The following is a 14260-nucleotide window of genomic DNA, read 5'->3' as shown; positions in this document are numbered from 1 at the left end:
TTCTCAGCAGAATGCAGTAGGGGAGACTGAGGCATAGATGAAGGCCTGGAGCTGCCAAAAGAGGCTCAGGGGCTCCCTACCCTAAGGCTTCTGGTTTGTCTGTGGGAGTGGGGATTGGGGGGAAGCTAGGCAGCACACCGGGTGGAGTCTGGGATGTGACCTTGGTCACCGGCCCTAGCCTGGGACCTTGTTCTTCCAGAACCCAGCCCTGGCCCCAGCTCAGGCCTGTGACTCAGCGGCGCTGAGCAAGGCTTTCCTGACCCCGCCAGCCAGTCAGCCTAGTTCAGGGACGTCTCCACCCCTGGCCACAGCAGGACATACTCACCCCTGGCCACCCAAGTCAAATCATGCCCATCAGGCTAGGCTTTCTGCTTCTCTCTCTCTCCACCACCACCTCACTCTTCCAGGAGGCAACTCCCCTCCAGAAAGTGTTTCTACTCTGACAGCAGCAGCAGCCTCCCCAGCCCCCACCCCTCATGCCTTCTTTGCTGGCCCTGGAATGTGAAATTGAGAAAGCCTCAGGCCATGTGGCCTGAGCTTGGAAGGCTCTTCCAGCCAAACAGGTCCCCCACCAGGCCACTGCCTCTAGAGAGAGGGACCTTTCCCCTTCCTCTGCAAATCAAACCCCAGGCCTTCCAGAATAAGTCCTGGGCCCTCCTTTGGAGGCGTGGCTCACTGCTCCCTACCCTCCTGCAGAAGAGACCAAGCTGTCACTGTGTTATCACAGAGTGTACGTTTTACACTCCGGTTCCTGCAGTTGTGCTCCTTTAAGGAAGGGACCTGTCTCCTTCTCCCCCGCCCCCCGCCTCCCTCTCTCCCTTCTCTCTCTCTCTCTCTCTCAATCTCTCTCTCTCAATCTCTCTCTCTCTCTCTCAATCTCTCTCTCTCAATCTCTCTCTCTCTCTCTCTCTCTCTCTCTCTCTCTCTCTCTCTCTCTCTCTCTCTCTCTCCACAGTGCCTGGTACACAGTAGAGGCTTAATAAATGTTGACCTGACTGATGATCTCCCCTGGAGTTTATGTGCGCCCACATTTAATCATGCCCATCACACTCTTTTCCTGAGCCACATCCCTCCCCTCAACATCTCATATCAACCACCAAGGCGCCCCTAAGTGTCCTCTCCAGCCTCCCAATGCACTATGCACTAAGCTCTTTCAGGCCTCGGGGCCTTTACACTTGCTGTTCTAATTGCCTGAGACTTTCTCCATCACCTCAGCGCTCCCACTGTTCACCAAGTCAAATCCTTCTACTTCCGGAATCCCCCGAAAGCCATCTCCTCAAAGAGGCTTTCCCTGACCACCCGAACTACGGTGAGCTCTGCCATTGTTATTTCCCAGCAGCACCCTGATAATTTCCTTCTTATCCGAAGTCATTTGGGGTCATTCTTGCTCACGTGTGTATAGTACACCTCCCCACACTCGACTCACAAGGGCAGGGAGCATGCCTGTCTCACTCGCGCCACATCCCCCATAGCTAGAACAGTTTCTACTCCAGGCCCTCTGGGAAGTCGAGCCCCATGGACACGGACACACAGCTGGGTACAGCGTCTTCGTGGGAATGGCAAGAAGGCGCCCCTTTCTCCAGGAGGACTCGGCCCTGAACCTGGGTGTGTGGCTGGGTGAGCAAAGCACGAGCTGACTTCAGGGTTCTCCCGGGTACACGCCTTCGGCAGCGAATGGCCTGCATGACCATACAGGGCAGCCCTGCCTGTCACTCAGTGGGCAGACACTCAACAAATGCCCTTGAATGGAGGGCAGATGGAGAAATCATTGGGCAATTGCAGTGCAATAGGCTGAGTGCTCCCTGCAGGCTGGAATGCAGAGCTTGTCCTTGAAAGCTCTAAGGTGGAGCGGGAAGGAAGACCTCCCCCAGCCCCCAGCCCAGAAGGCAGAAGCTCAGCAAACAGAACTCAAGTGGCAGGCGTGGCCAAGCCCCAGAAGAATAGATCTTTACACCTTCAGAAGCACCTGCCCCTCTAACCCCCAGGAGGCCCTCTAGCCCTGGGTCCCCTCCAGGCAAAGAACTTTTACTATCTTAGTCACCTTTCTCAGGGCGTCTCCCACAGGATAATATTCCCTGCCCTCTAATGCGAGTCTTCCTACTGTAACTTGAAACTTGGCCATTCCATTCTGCTGGCTTCTGGCTTCCCAGACCAATGGCACATTCAGATGTGTTACAGAAAGGGCAGCCGTGGCAGCCGGCCTTCAAGGCAGCCCTAGCGTTTCTCGCCTTCTGGTATGCACACCCTTCCCTAGTCCTTTGCCACGATGAATCAGGCTGGTTTATATACCCAACTGGGCGTTGTAGAAATGAGGGTGTGTGACTTCTGGGGGTCAGTCATCAAAGGCACTGCGGCTCAGCCTTGGTCTGTGGGATCACTCGCTCTGGGGGAAGCCAGTTACCGTGTCATGAGGACACTCAAGCATCCCTATGTAGAGGGACATATGGTGACCAGCTGAGGCATCTCGCCATCAGCCAGCACCAACTTGGCTATCACATGACAAAGCCCCCTGAAAGTGGACCCCCCCACACACACACACCTGTAGTCAGAACCTCGGGCGACCGCAGCCCCAGCTGACATCTCGACTGCAACTTCGTGAGACCCCCAGAGTCCAGACCACCCATGCATCCCTGACCCACAGAAACTCTGTGAGGTGATCATTTTGTATTTGTTTTAAACTACTAAGTTTTGGGGGTAACTTTTTGCGCGGTGACAGATAATTAATGGATAACCAGAGCACAGGATTCCTCAGAAAGCAAGAGGCCCAAAGACGATGCTAGGAACCCAGAGGTCATCTCCCGGGTCCCTGCATGCTTCTCTCTGCAACTCCCTCTTCCCTTTGCTCACCTTATTATGCAATTAGTTATCATGGTCCAGAAAGTAATTCTAAAGAAGCTGCTGAATCTCAGCCTGTATCCCTCCACCAGCCTTGTGCCCCTTGAAGGCACAGGGCCACAGACCATTCTCGAGTGCAAACTGATCACATCGCTCCCTGCTTCGTAGCCTCTGTCCAGCTCCTCAACCCTGCGTGGCCCGGTCTTGCCGCCACCTCTAGCCGCTGCCCCAAAAGATATCTCTTCCTACCACATCAGACCTTGAGTCTGCAAGGAGCAGTTTAGGAATGGTGAGCTCATAAATATCCTTCAAGGACCAATTCAGAAATGTCATTCCCTGAAGCATCAGGCATCCAAAGATAGTCCTCCCCCTCTGTGCTCTCAGAATCTTCAGCTCACACCCCTTGGAAAACTCTTGTCACCTGAGAGGACTGAGTAACCCTTTAAGCTTTGTTCTCCCTCACATCCAACTGCTTCTCTAAGGCAGATAGGGAGGTCCTGTTCAATTTTGCAGCCTTGTATCCTGCCCTTCCCCTAGCTCAGGGTCTGACGTACAGATGGGGCTTAATAAACGTGTAGTCGATTTCAGAGCGAAAGGATTCTCCCCAGTCTAAACTCCTGGAACCAGGGCTTACATTCTGGGACAACGGCACAGACACCGGTGAGGGCGAGTGAGCCCCACGCTGCAGCTCTGGCCCCTGCTGGGAGACGGCAAGTGGGGACCACGGTCAGGTCCTCCCGAGTGCATCGCCACCAACGCCACTTACGCTCAAGCCTGGCGAAGGGGCGGGGGCACTAAGAGAGTCACTGACCCTTCATCCGCTCGTCCACTGGTCCTGCTCTTCATCTATCCCCTAACCTGCTGGCTGCGTGTAGACCGGTTCTCAGCTCAGATGCAGTCATGCACTTGCCCTGAGATCCGGGCCAAGTTACCTAACCACTCTGAACTTTCATTTCCTCGTCTACACAACGGGGTTAATAATAGCAACTACCTCACAGGGTCGTGAGAATTAAACGAGTTAACATATGTGGTTGGCCCAGAGTCTGCTCTCTGTAAGGGATGGCTGTTAGCACCAGCATCTTCGTCATCTTCGTCATATTGTTATTTCACGAAGAGCCCCCATCTCCTAGTCAGGAGACCTGGGTTCCAGTCCTGACCGCCATCACATAGCTGTGTGACGTGAAGCAAGTCACTCCCCGTCTCTGGGTCTCAGACTCCAGCTCGGCGAATGAGGCAGTCGGCCGGCACCCCCCAGAGTAGATTGGGCCTGCACCCTTGTCTTCGTTAGCTGGCTCAATGCTGAAAACACAAGGACTTGTTTGCTTAGGAGAAATGCTTCTGGCAGAGCCGCTCTCTCCGGGTCCTGGGTCCTGTCCCCACCACGCCCTGCGGTCTCTCGCTCACGGTCTCCACGCCCTCTTCCAGCTGTGAGAGCCTGTGCTGAGCCCAGCCAGTCTCTCCATCACAATCACCACCTCCCTCTTCCTCTGTGCAACCAAAAAAAAGGGAGAGAAACCCAAGTTCCAACCCGGAAAACATCCCAAATACTGTAGAAGAAACTACGGGTTGTGGTTGACAGGGATGCCCACTGCACCGAGTACCATTTCTCACTGGGGAAAAGCAAGGACAGGAACCGCATCGCCTCCCCCTCCTGGCGTCCCCCAGATGCCTGAGTTCTCCCCAAACACATAGCTCAGGATCAACCCCACCTGGGTGGACCGTGGCCTCCCCCAGCTCCCACACATGGCAGTGGACTCTTAAGCCAGTGACCCTGCAAGATGAAGTCCTCTTGGAGTGACTTTGTCACATCAGAGCTCCACGAAGCCCTGGGAACTCCATCTTCACCCGCAGAGCCAGTACTGCCCCCACACAGTGGTACCCAAGCCCAGCCAATGGCCTGAGAGGAGCTGAGAGCCCCATAGTGGGGAAGGGTCCATAGGTCACCTGCCGAGCAGAGAACTACACCCCCAACACCAGCCCTTGGCCGGCTCCTGCTTCACTAAGCTTCACATACTCTGTCCTGGAGTGGCTTCCTGACTCTCAGGAACACAGGAAGCCAACATTGTTGGGATCTAAATGGCCTTTTCCTCCTGGTCTTGGGTCGGAAAATGAGCACAGAGCCTCAGCATGCACCTGACCCTGGAGATAAAGGCCCACATGCCTGGCCAGCCGCGGCTCGTTCCTTGGCTGGCAGAGAGATGGGCCCAGTCACCCACCTGCCCACCGGGCCTCACAGCTCTGCTATGCCTGACTTGTCTTCATGGCCTGGCCTGGGGGTGTGTAATGGTTTATAACATATGTGAACTTGGCTAGGTCATGGTACCAAGATATTTGTTCAACATTATTCTAGATGCTTCTGTGAAGGTTTTTTTTGTTTTGTTTTTGGATAAGATTAACATTTAAATCAATAGACATTGAATAAAGCACATCACCTTCCATAATGTGGGTGGGCCTCCTCCAATCAGTTGAAGGCCCAAATAGACCAAAGACTGATCTCCCCAAGCAAGAGGGAATTCTGCCAGCAGACTGGATTTGGACTTGAACTTCAACTCTTCCCTCTGTGTCCAACCTGATGGCCTACCCTGCAGATTTTGGACTTGTCAAGCGTCCACAATTACATGAGCCAATTGCTTACAATAAATATCTATATCCATCAATCTGTCTGTCTACCCATCCATCCATACATCCTGTCGGTTCTGTTTCTCTGGAGAACCCTGACTAATATGAGGTATCTCAGGGGGTGGTCAGGGGAGTGGGCACAGCGTGGCTCTCAAGTTTGAGCAAGAAGAAACCTCTAGATCATCCCACCTAGTAGTTTTCAAACTTTTATTTTTGCAGCCAAACTCTTATGCAGATGAACTCTTACATGGAATCTCAATGATATTGGTTAATATTTGTTGAATGCTCGTTATGTGCCAGGTTCTGTTCTGAACACTTTATGCTTACTATCTCATTTAAACCCCACAGTAAGCCAAGGAGGGAGGTTGGCTGTATGTCCCACTTTAAAGACGAGGTGACCAAGGCTCAGAGAGATGAAACAATCTGCCTAAGTTCTCACTAGTAAGAGGCAGAGCTGTGATTTGAATTCAGAACGTCTGAGCCAAGTTCAAGACCACTGTACCATCCTGCCTCTGGATATATTTATATATCCAGAGCTGCTTCGATTGAAGTGGGCAGGAGTTTCAAGGCCCCAGCCCCTTGGACTTCCCCTTTTTCCTACCCTCTCAGGCCTCTGAAGCACCTCCAAAGAAACGTACGGCTCTTTTGGAATACCATTTAGAACCTCTGGTCTAGTCCAAACCCTCATTTAGAGAAATGGGAAAGCCAGGCCCAGAGAGGTTAAGTGTCTAACCCAAGGTCACACAGCAAGCCAAGACCAGAACCCAGGGTCTTCCTACCCTACCAGGCTGCCTCTGATGACTCCAACGAGGAAAAGCTGGGATCCCCAGTGAAGTTACAATGGAGAAAGAGCTCCTGAAACAAGGTTTCTCCCAATCTAACCAGTGAGGTCTTCTGGGTAGGCTCGTCCCATTAACAGCTGGATTGTCTTCCCCAAGTGTGTCCTACTTTGGGGAAACCACAAGTGACTGTTCCCACCTTCCAAGCTGACCAGAGGCATTGAGAAGGGAAATAGTCTAAGCCTGGGCTCCAATCTATGCCCGGATGTCAGCCCTTGGGCTCTTTGAGCTGGCATTCTGGTCTCTTCCCTTGGGTTTCAGTCTAGCAGGAGGCTAGGGCCCTTGCGCCAGGCCCTAGACTCCCTAGGGCACTGCCCCAGGGGCCTGTGGGAATTATGCTGTTTGAACAGAGGAACTCCTACACATCCTTCAAAATCCAGCCTGCATATGCCTTCCCTGCTGAAGCCAGACAGAAAAATCTCTGCTAAGTCAGAGACAGACAACTCCTGTGTCAATCAGGGTCTTTGATTGTCTGGCTGCATATCCGTCCTCTCAGGTCAGGGACTGGGTCTTGGCCCCAGCACCTGGCACAGCATCCAGCACAGAGGGGGCTCCGTTCATGCCTGTCCGATGGATCTCATGTGTGCACAGGAGGCGAAGCGGCAGCCCACACTGGGACAGTTCTCTAGCCTTTACCGACTCCGACAAGGGAATTTCCCAGGCCCTCCCGCTGTCCGAGCCTCAGTGAGCATTCTTCCCACCTCCTTCTCCATAGATGAGGAAACTGAGGCCTGAGTGGGGAATTGATTTATCTGAGGTCACACAGCCTGTGAGGGGCAAGGCCAGGAAACAGAGCCTGAGCCACTAACAGAGGCCCCGGGCCTCTTCTCCTCCCATCCTCTCATCCATCTCTGTCCCCCTCATGGGGAGCCTTGGTCCCCATCATGAGTACTCACTTAGAGCCACACACAGAACCAAGAGGTTCCTCACAATGACCCTCTGCGAGACACAGGCAGGGTTTATTACCAACCCCACGGTGCACGAGAGGCTCAGCAAGGTAGAGGACCCGTCGCGGTCTCACAGTAGATTCTTTGCCTCTATATCTGTCACACTTATGCCCACATGTCCCACCACCTTAGTTCTTTGTCTTCTTTGTTTCTCTTTGAGTCTCCAGAACCAGGACCAGACCTTAGGTTCTTTGACTCCCTTCCCCACCCCCATCTCCCACCTTACCGTCTTCAGCCAAACAGTGAAACTCAGGAGGGCAGGGGGCGGAAGGTCCATCACGGCTGTAGAGCAGGGTAGCCAGAGGGCATGGAGGAATCCCCCAGTCTCTCTAGATCTAGGTAAATGTCTCCACTGCCCCCAGCCTGAAGTTCCCTCAGCATTGCAAGCCCCACGGAGACTGTGAATTCAGGGGCTTGCCATTCCATACACCCCACTCCAGCCACTAGTCCTGAGGGTTACCAGGTTGTAGCTGGAGACCTGAACACTGGAAGAGGAACCAGTGAGCCCAGCAAACCCTTTGGACTGGGCTTGGTGAATAAAACATGGCCTGGATTTTAGCCCACAATTGCCCTCTCGGCCAGGAAACAACCCATACAACCGTACCTGATGGAAGGAAGGAGGGAGGGAGGGAGGCAAGGAGGGAGGAAGGGAGGGAGGGAGGGAGGGAGGGAGGGAGGGAGGGAGGGAGGGAGGAATGGATGGATGGATGGATGGATCAATGGATGAATGGATGGATGGATGGATGGATGGATGGATGGATGGATGGATGGATGGATAAGGGTCTATCCATCTCATGCCACCACGACCTCCTGGTTCCAAAGCATAGAGAGTTGGCTCAACCCTGCAGCTCCCACCAGTAAGCCCAGGGGCCCAACCCTGCCCCCAGGCCTGGTGACCCAATCTTTTTGCTGAGGATGTACATGTAGCCTGTAGAGCCATGAGCCTTCTGTCCTCCCTTGCTGGGCTGGCCCCTGTCCTCCCATGACCCAGTCCTGACACCTGGAGGTACCTGTGCCAACTAAGAAGAGAGTGTTAGTGCGTCTTCTCGCTAACACCCAGAGCCGCCAAACCAGCCTGGCAGCCCACTGACCACTTAACCTCCACTCAGGTTTATACCAGCAGGGCCGGGCTCCAAACCGAGTAAAACTAAGGTCGTCTCTGATCACCTTGGGAGCCTTCCATTCACATAGGGTCAAATCCCCTTCTCAATCCCAAGCCCTCAAGCCAGGTCAACTGGGGAGCCTAGGACCACAGACTATGACAGACCACAGACCATCACAGAGCATACAGCCAGAGATGAGCCCAAGGTCTCAGTGTGTGTGCTGGAACTTCCTTCTACCCTACCCCTTGCTGCCTCCTTTCAGAGCAGTGATGGGGTTCACTGGGGTGAAAGGAAGGCACACTGGGGAAGGAAGGAAGGAAGGAAGGAAGGAAGGAAGGAAGGAAGGAAGGAAGGAAGGAAGGAAGGAAAGAAGGAAGGAAAGAAGGAAGGAAGGAAGGAAGGAAGGAAGGAAGGAAGGAAGGAAGGAAGGAAGGAAGGAAGCAGGCAAACCAAGCAGGGGCGGGAGGGTCAGGGGCTAACTTAAGCAGGTTTGCAGGGCTGGGTGGGGTGGGTGGTGGCTATGCCAGCAAAATGCAAAACTCCCCCCTCAGCAATTCCTTCCGGATTTTTCCCACCCTAAACCCAGCCAGATCTCTTAGGAGGACAATGACACCATGTGGCTAATTTTGGTATTGCAAGAGTTCCTGTCGGCTTCCTAAACTCAGCCCTTCAGTTAAGGACCACAAACCTCTCTCCACCCTTTGCCTCCAGCAGGCCTGGCCTGGAATGCCCTTTTTCATCTACTCAGCCACCCTCCAACACCCATCTGAAACTCCTTATCTAGAAGCCTTCCCTGCCCCAGACAAAGCACCCTGAAAACTACACTCCAACCCAGCCAGCTGTGTGCCTTGGCAAGAGACTTACCTACTCAGAGTCTGTTCCCCTCTCTGTAAGACAGGGATGATACCAGCACCTCTGGGTGCCATGAGCATTGCATGAGATCATGTATGCAAGCATTCTAAAATTAAGTCCTTCAATAATTGTTCACCAGGCTCTGCTGCCCAGCTGCCCAGGCCCACATGGTTTGGAGGGAAGGAAGAAGGAGAGAGTCCAGAGGGAGTAAGTTCTCCGGAGTAGGAAGAAGCTTGGCCCCTTTGGCATGTCTGACATACTTGGCATTTGAGGAACTGTGTGAGGTGCAGGTGGTTTGAGTATGGACTTGGGGGGCAGAGGGGATGGGGGATGGGTTGGGAAGCTGGCAAGGGATGGGTCCTGCCACGCCTCGCAGCCACTGGAAGGGGTCTGTGCTTTGTCTGGAGGGCAGCGGGGGCTCCCAAAGCTATACTGGAGAACTGACATGACTAGACCTACATCGAGTCCCACTGGAAGCCAGAACAGAGGGTGGATTGAAGAGAGTAGGTCGGGAAAAGGGAGAAGGGGCCACAGTCAGTTGTCCAGGTGACAGATACCAGCAACCTGGATTGGCTGCAGAGATGCTCAGCGACTCAAGCTGTTATGGGGGACCTTGGCAATTGTGGGGGGTGGGGTGAAGGAGAAGGAGGCATCTGATGGGGCAACTGGGTGAGTGAGGGTGTCAGTCCCTGAGACTGGGTGCAGGGACCCCCTGCTGCTTTCACTGTGTGCTGTGAGACAAGACACTGACCTCTCTGGCAGTGGGGAAAGCCGAACCCCAGGCAGTTCTGGTGGTGCGTGAGGACAGTGAGTGGAAGGCCGGGCAGCCGCTGGCCCTCCTCCGAGTCTGACTCGGGGCCTCTTACACTCACCCCCCGGGCAGCCGCAAGGGGAGGGCCATGGCCTGGCCTCTGTGCAGTCCTTCCGGTGCCAGGTACATGTCACCCTCATGCCGTCTACACGCCATCCACATGCTAACCGTACGGTCTCCACGTGTCATCCACAGGTCCTCCGTATGCCACCCACGACCTTCCACATGCCATTCGCAGGTCATCTGTGTACCATCCGCATACCTTCTTCACGCCATCTGACCACGTCATCCCAGTCATCCTCGCACAGGCTACATGCCGTTTCCACGCTACCCCTCACCTGCCATGTGCCATTCACACACACGCACACACACGCACACACACATTCTTGCCATCCGCTGTGCTCGGCAGCCCCTCCCAGATGAGAATCCAGCACCAGGTCAGGATCCCAAGGATGTAAGCAAAGCCAAGTCCTAGCCCGACCTGGCCCCAGGCCGTCTCATTCCTGGGAAGACATGCTCCCCATGCCCCTGGCCCGAGCAGATGCTCACCTTTGCAGGTGCAGCCCTCCCGGGTGATGACCTGCCGGCAGATGCCACAGGGCTTCACCTTCTTGAAGGTCTTCACCTTGAAGTGGTGGGTCTTGGGGGCCTCCAGATCCTCCGGCTGCGGGAAGAGAGGCACAGTGATCAGGCCTGGGCAGAAGGCTGGGGTCCCAGGGAAGGAGTTGGGGGTGATGATGGGGAAAACATAGGCAAGGACTGGGGGAAAGGGGAGGTGTGAGCCCTTAGAGATGTGAAAGGCCTGAGCCCATTTCTAGGAGGAGGTGCCCAGGAAAAAGAAAGCCATGGGTGCGACCCAGACTCCCCAACTGAGGTAAAATCGGTGTACTGGGGACCAGACGACAACTGGAGATGCCAGTGTCCGGGAGTCACAGGCCCCTCCATGGTTTCTTAGTTATTATATTTCTTTTCATTTACCTGATTAGCAAAGTGCACTCATTTTAAGTGGATTTCTCGATACCATTTGACATACGTACGCCCCATGCAACCACACCTCAGGAGGCTCCCTCGTGGCGTCCCAGTCAACATCCCCCAAGGTGAGCGAAATTCTCTCTCTCACCCTCACTGCCACCCCTTGCCTCAGCCCAGAAGACTTCTTCCATATTTATTTTTATACTCTACTCTTTGCATGAGGAATATATTGATAGGTTAAATATCCTTTTTAAAACTACACTGCTACATGCATGAGATGAGAGGCAGGCTGGCAGTCCGAGCCTTCTCTGTGTCTGACCTGCCATGAGGTCCTGGGCCAGTCACCACCTCACCACTCCCACAGGCCTCAGCTTTCCCCTCCAGGCATCACGAATCGGGGCACCACACCCCTCAAGCTCCGACAGTCGGTCCTTTGTAACCACATATGGGAACACGCTCTAGGCACAGAGCTCTGCATCCACGCTCAGGACCACCCTCCTCCCACCTACAGTCCCCAGCCCAGGCGCAGGCGGGGGGAGCGCCCTCATTCAGAGGACTCCCCACAAAAGTCATCCCCTGCCCGCAGGCACCATTCCTCTCCAAGGCACCTCACCCTGGTGTCTGATCTGATTCATTTCCCTGCTCTAGCAGCAGGGGCCAGCAGAACACAGGCGGGCACTGGCTGCTCCCTCCCTCTTTCCCCAATCCCGGGCACAGAGCTTTCTGACACTGTCCGTACACACATACACACAGGGACACACACAGAGACACAATCGTTCTGGGGGGAGGGTTCTTTTCCTTCAAGTCCCCCTCTTGCACCCTGCTCCAGAGCTTCCCAGCTCTGGGGCAGAGGCTGGAGAGGTAGACTTGTGTGTTCAGAGTAGGAAGGGTGACAGTGTCCCACAAACCCAGCATGTCTGGCACTTCTAGCTGAAGACACTGTAGTGTGAATCCTGGGAAAAAGAGATTGAGCCACAAGAGACACAGAGAGAAAAACAGACAAAATGAGAGAGAGAGAGAGAGAGAGAGAGAGAGAGAGAGAGAGAGAGAGAGAGGCAAAGAGGCAAAGATGGAGAGAGGAGCTGAGCAGGAGAGAGAGAGACAGAAAGACAGTCATGGGGGGAAGGGGGAGGGAGAAAGACAAAGAGAGCAGACAGAGACAGAGATACAGACACAGAGAGAAGGCGGAGAAAGACAGAGAAAAGCCACAGAGAGTCAGATGGGAGTGGAAAAACGACCAAGATAAAGGCAGAGACAAAGGAAGACAGAGACCAACAAGCCCGCACAGAGAATGTGGAGCTTAGACAGAAACGCACAGGGACTATAAAGGAAACCCAAGAATCCAAGGGGGACAGACACACAGACAAAAGGACACAGGAGCCAGCTTGACGGGGCCCCCGAAGACTAAATCTGGGAAGATCTGAGCATCAAAATACATAATGACAGGAACGGCCTAAATGAAATAAGTGAATAAATTGAAAGATGAGAAACAGAATAGCTACGAGTCTCACAGTACCTCCCCACATCAAACTTGTAAATTATCGAGGGGAAGAAAGTCACTTTTCCTGGCAGCATCTGCTTTGATCAAGCGATCAAAGTTAACATCACCAGTAACAGGGTGAGGGGAAATGTTGTGTCCCGAGAGGCCCGCGCCGAGAACACAGCATCGCTTCTGCGACATTCCCGCCGGAGACACAGGCGGGATGGACTCAGGAGGGCACATCGGACCAACCCGAACCGAGGGGCAGTCTGCCAGTTAAAAGGCTCGGCATCTTCAGAAGTGACAAGGTCACAAAAGTCAAGGAAAGACCCAGGCGATTTCCAGCCCGCGATGACAGCCGAAGGCAGTGGCTGGTTCTGAACTGTATTCCTTCCACGCCCGTAAAGGACATCGCCGGCCGTCAGGACAGAACCGGCCACGCTTCAGTGGGGTCTGAGGACGAGACGCATTGAAGTCATGTATCCATGTCCACTTGCTGACCTTGACGGCTGTGTTGGGTTAGGCAAGAGAAAGTCCTTGTAGGAAAATTAGAAAAGTATTTAGGGGTGGTGGCAACTTACTCTCAAGTAGCTCAGTGGAAAAAAAAAAGTTCTTTGCACCGTATTTGTAACTTCTCTGAAGTTTGTTATTGTCTCAAAATTCAAAGAGACAGACAGACAGACAGAGATGGCGAAAGCCCAGGGCAGAGGTGGAGGGCAGAGCAGAGGGTGGAGGAGCCAGGAACCCAGCAGTGCCCCCTGGTGGCTAGGCCAGGGGGCAGGCCTTGGATTCTGATACTCCAGAGAGCTCATGTTTTTAGGGCAGTGCTTCCAGCTTCCTCTTGCGGTGAGGTCAGGTTGGGAGTAGGCCACTGCCCAGCTCTGGACCCCACTCGGTGTCCCCCGTGCCATAACAAGGGGCAGGTGAGTGCCCTCCATTCTGAAGTCTCACCCCCCCCCCCCCCCGCTATCCAGTCTCAGCTCCTGGCTGGCAGCCTTCTGGATAATCTCTGTCACAGACATTCAGGGAGGGGACGCAGACAAATGTCAACTGCAGCGGCCCAGGCCTGGGGTGGGAGGAGGCATAGCGAGGGGACTTGGGGTTCAATTTACGGCCTGTGTGGGGAGGCAGGCAGGAGGTTCTGCCACCCAACTGTCTCAGTCCCGCTCTGGAACCCCCAAGCCTTCCTCTCCTACCCTTACTGAGTCAGGCAGAGCTCCCTATTCCAGTTACACCCCAGACTTCTCTGCCTACACCCCAAGTCCAACCCTTTCCCCAAAGCCCAGGGATAGAAGCCTCCGCCCCAAAGCACAGTGGGACAGTAGAATCTCTCGAAAGAAGGTCTTGGCTGCCCAGTGAACAGATGGGGAGCAGGCGGAGCCTTCCAGACTGACAAGCAAACACCCAGGCTTTTCCCCTGGGCCCCGGGCTTGCCTGCCCAACCCCATAAAATGTGAATTTACAAAATCTCTCCCTGCATGGGCTTGGAGAGCAGAAACAGGATTTCAGCTACACTCTCTGGCCTCACTCACAGCCTCTCTACGCAGCCCCTGGCCGATGGCCCAGCACACTACCCCCCCCGCTCCGCCCCCTCCCCATCCTGCTCTCTGGCTAAAGGAACGCTGAGATAGGAGTACAGCGACCTGCTTTCTAGGCCGGTGGCCTTGAGAACATCGGTGGCCTTTTCTGGGCCTTGTCGTCCCCAGATGAAAATGAGGGGTTTGGAGGACACAGTCTAAGTGTAGACAGAGTAGGGGAACAGTGGGCCAGCTTAAGATGGAGGAACTGGGGGAGGTGGGGTG

General features: G+C 54.3%; 1 protein-coding gene across 10 annotated transcripts in view; it reads right to left on the bottom strand.

Moving 5' to 3' along the window:
• The window catches only part of TNS1 (tensin 1), a 187007-nt gene that overhangs the window by 164473 nt on the left and 8274 nt on the right, over positions 1-14260 (bottom strand). For 4 of the 10 annotated variants that reach the window (XM_016156676.2, XM_016156675.2, XM_016156677.2 and 1 more), the window contains exon 1: positions 10556-10667. Coding sequence is in view for 1 of the 10 variants with exons in the window: in XM_016156683.2 (XP_016012169.2) it covers positions 10556-10670 (115 nt within the window). In the remaining 9 variants the exon portion in view is untranslated. Of the gene's footprint in view, positions 1-325; positions 385-10555; positions 10671-14260 lie in introns of those variants that run through there. The other 6 variants (XM_016156678.2, XM_016156680.2, XM_016156679.2 and 3 more) reach the window with 3 other exon arrangements.

Source organism: Rousettus aegyptiacus, unplaced genomic scaffold, assembly GCF_014176215.1.
Source record: "Rousettus aegyptiacus isolate mRouAeg1 unplaced genomic scaffold, mRouAeg1.p scaffold_m13_p_2, whole genome shotgun sequence".
NCBI classification, from domain to species: domain Eukaryota; kingdom Metazoa; phylum Chordata; class Mammalia; order Chiroptera; family Pteropodidae; genus Rousettus; species Rousettus aegyptiacus.
Note: the sequence above shows the minus strand (reverse complement) of the source record. Positions and strands in the feature narration are given on the sequence as shown.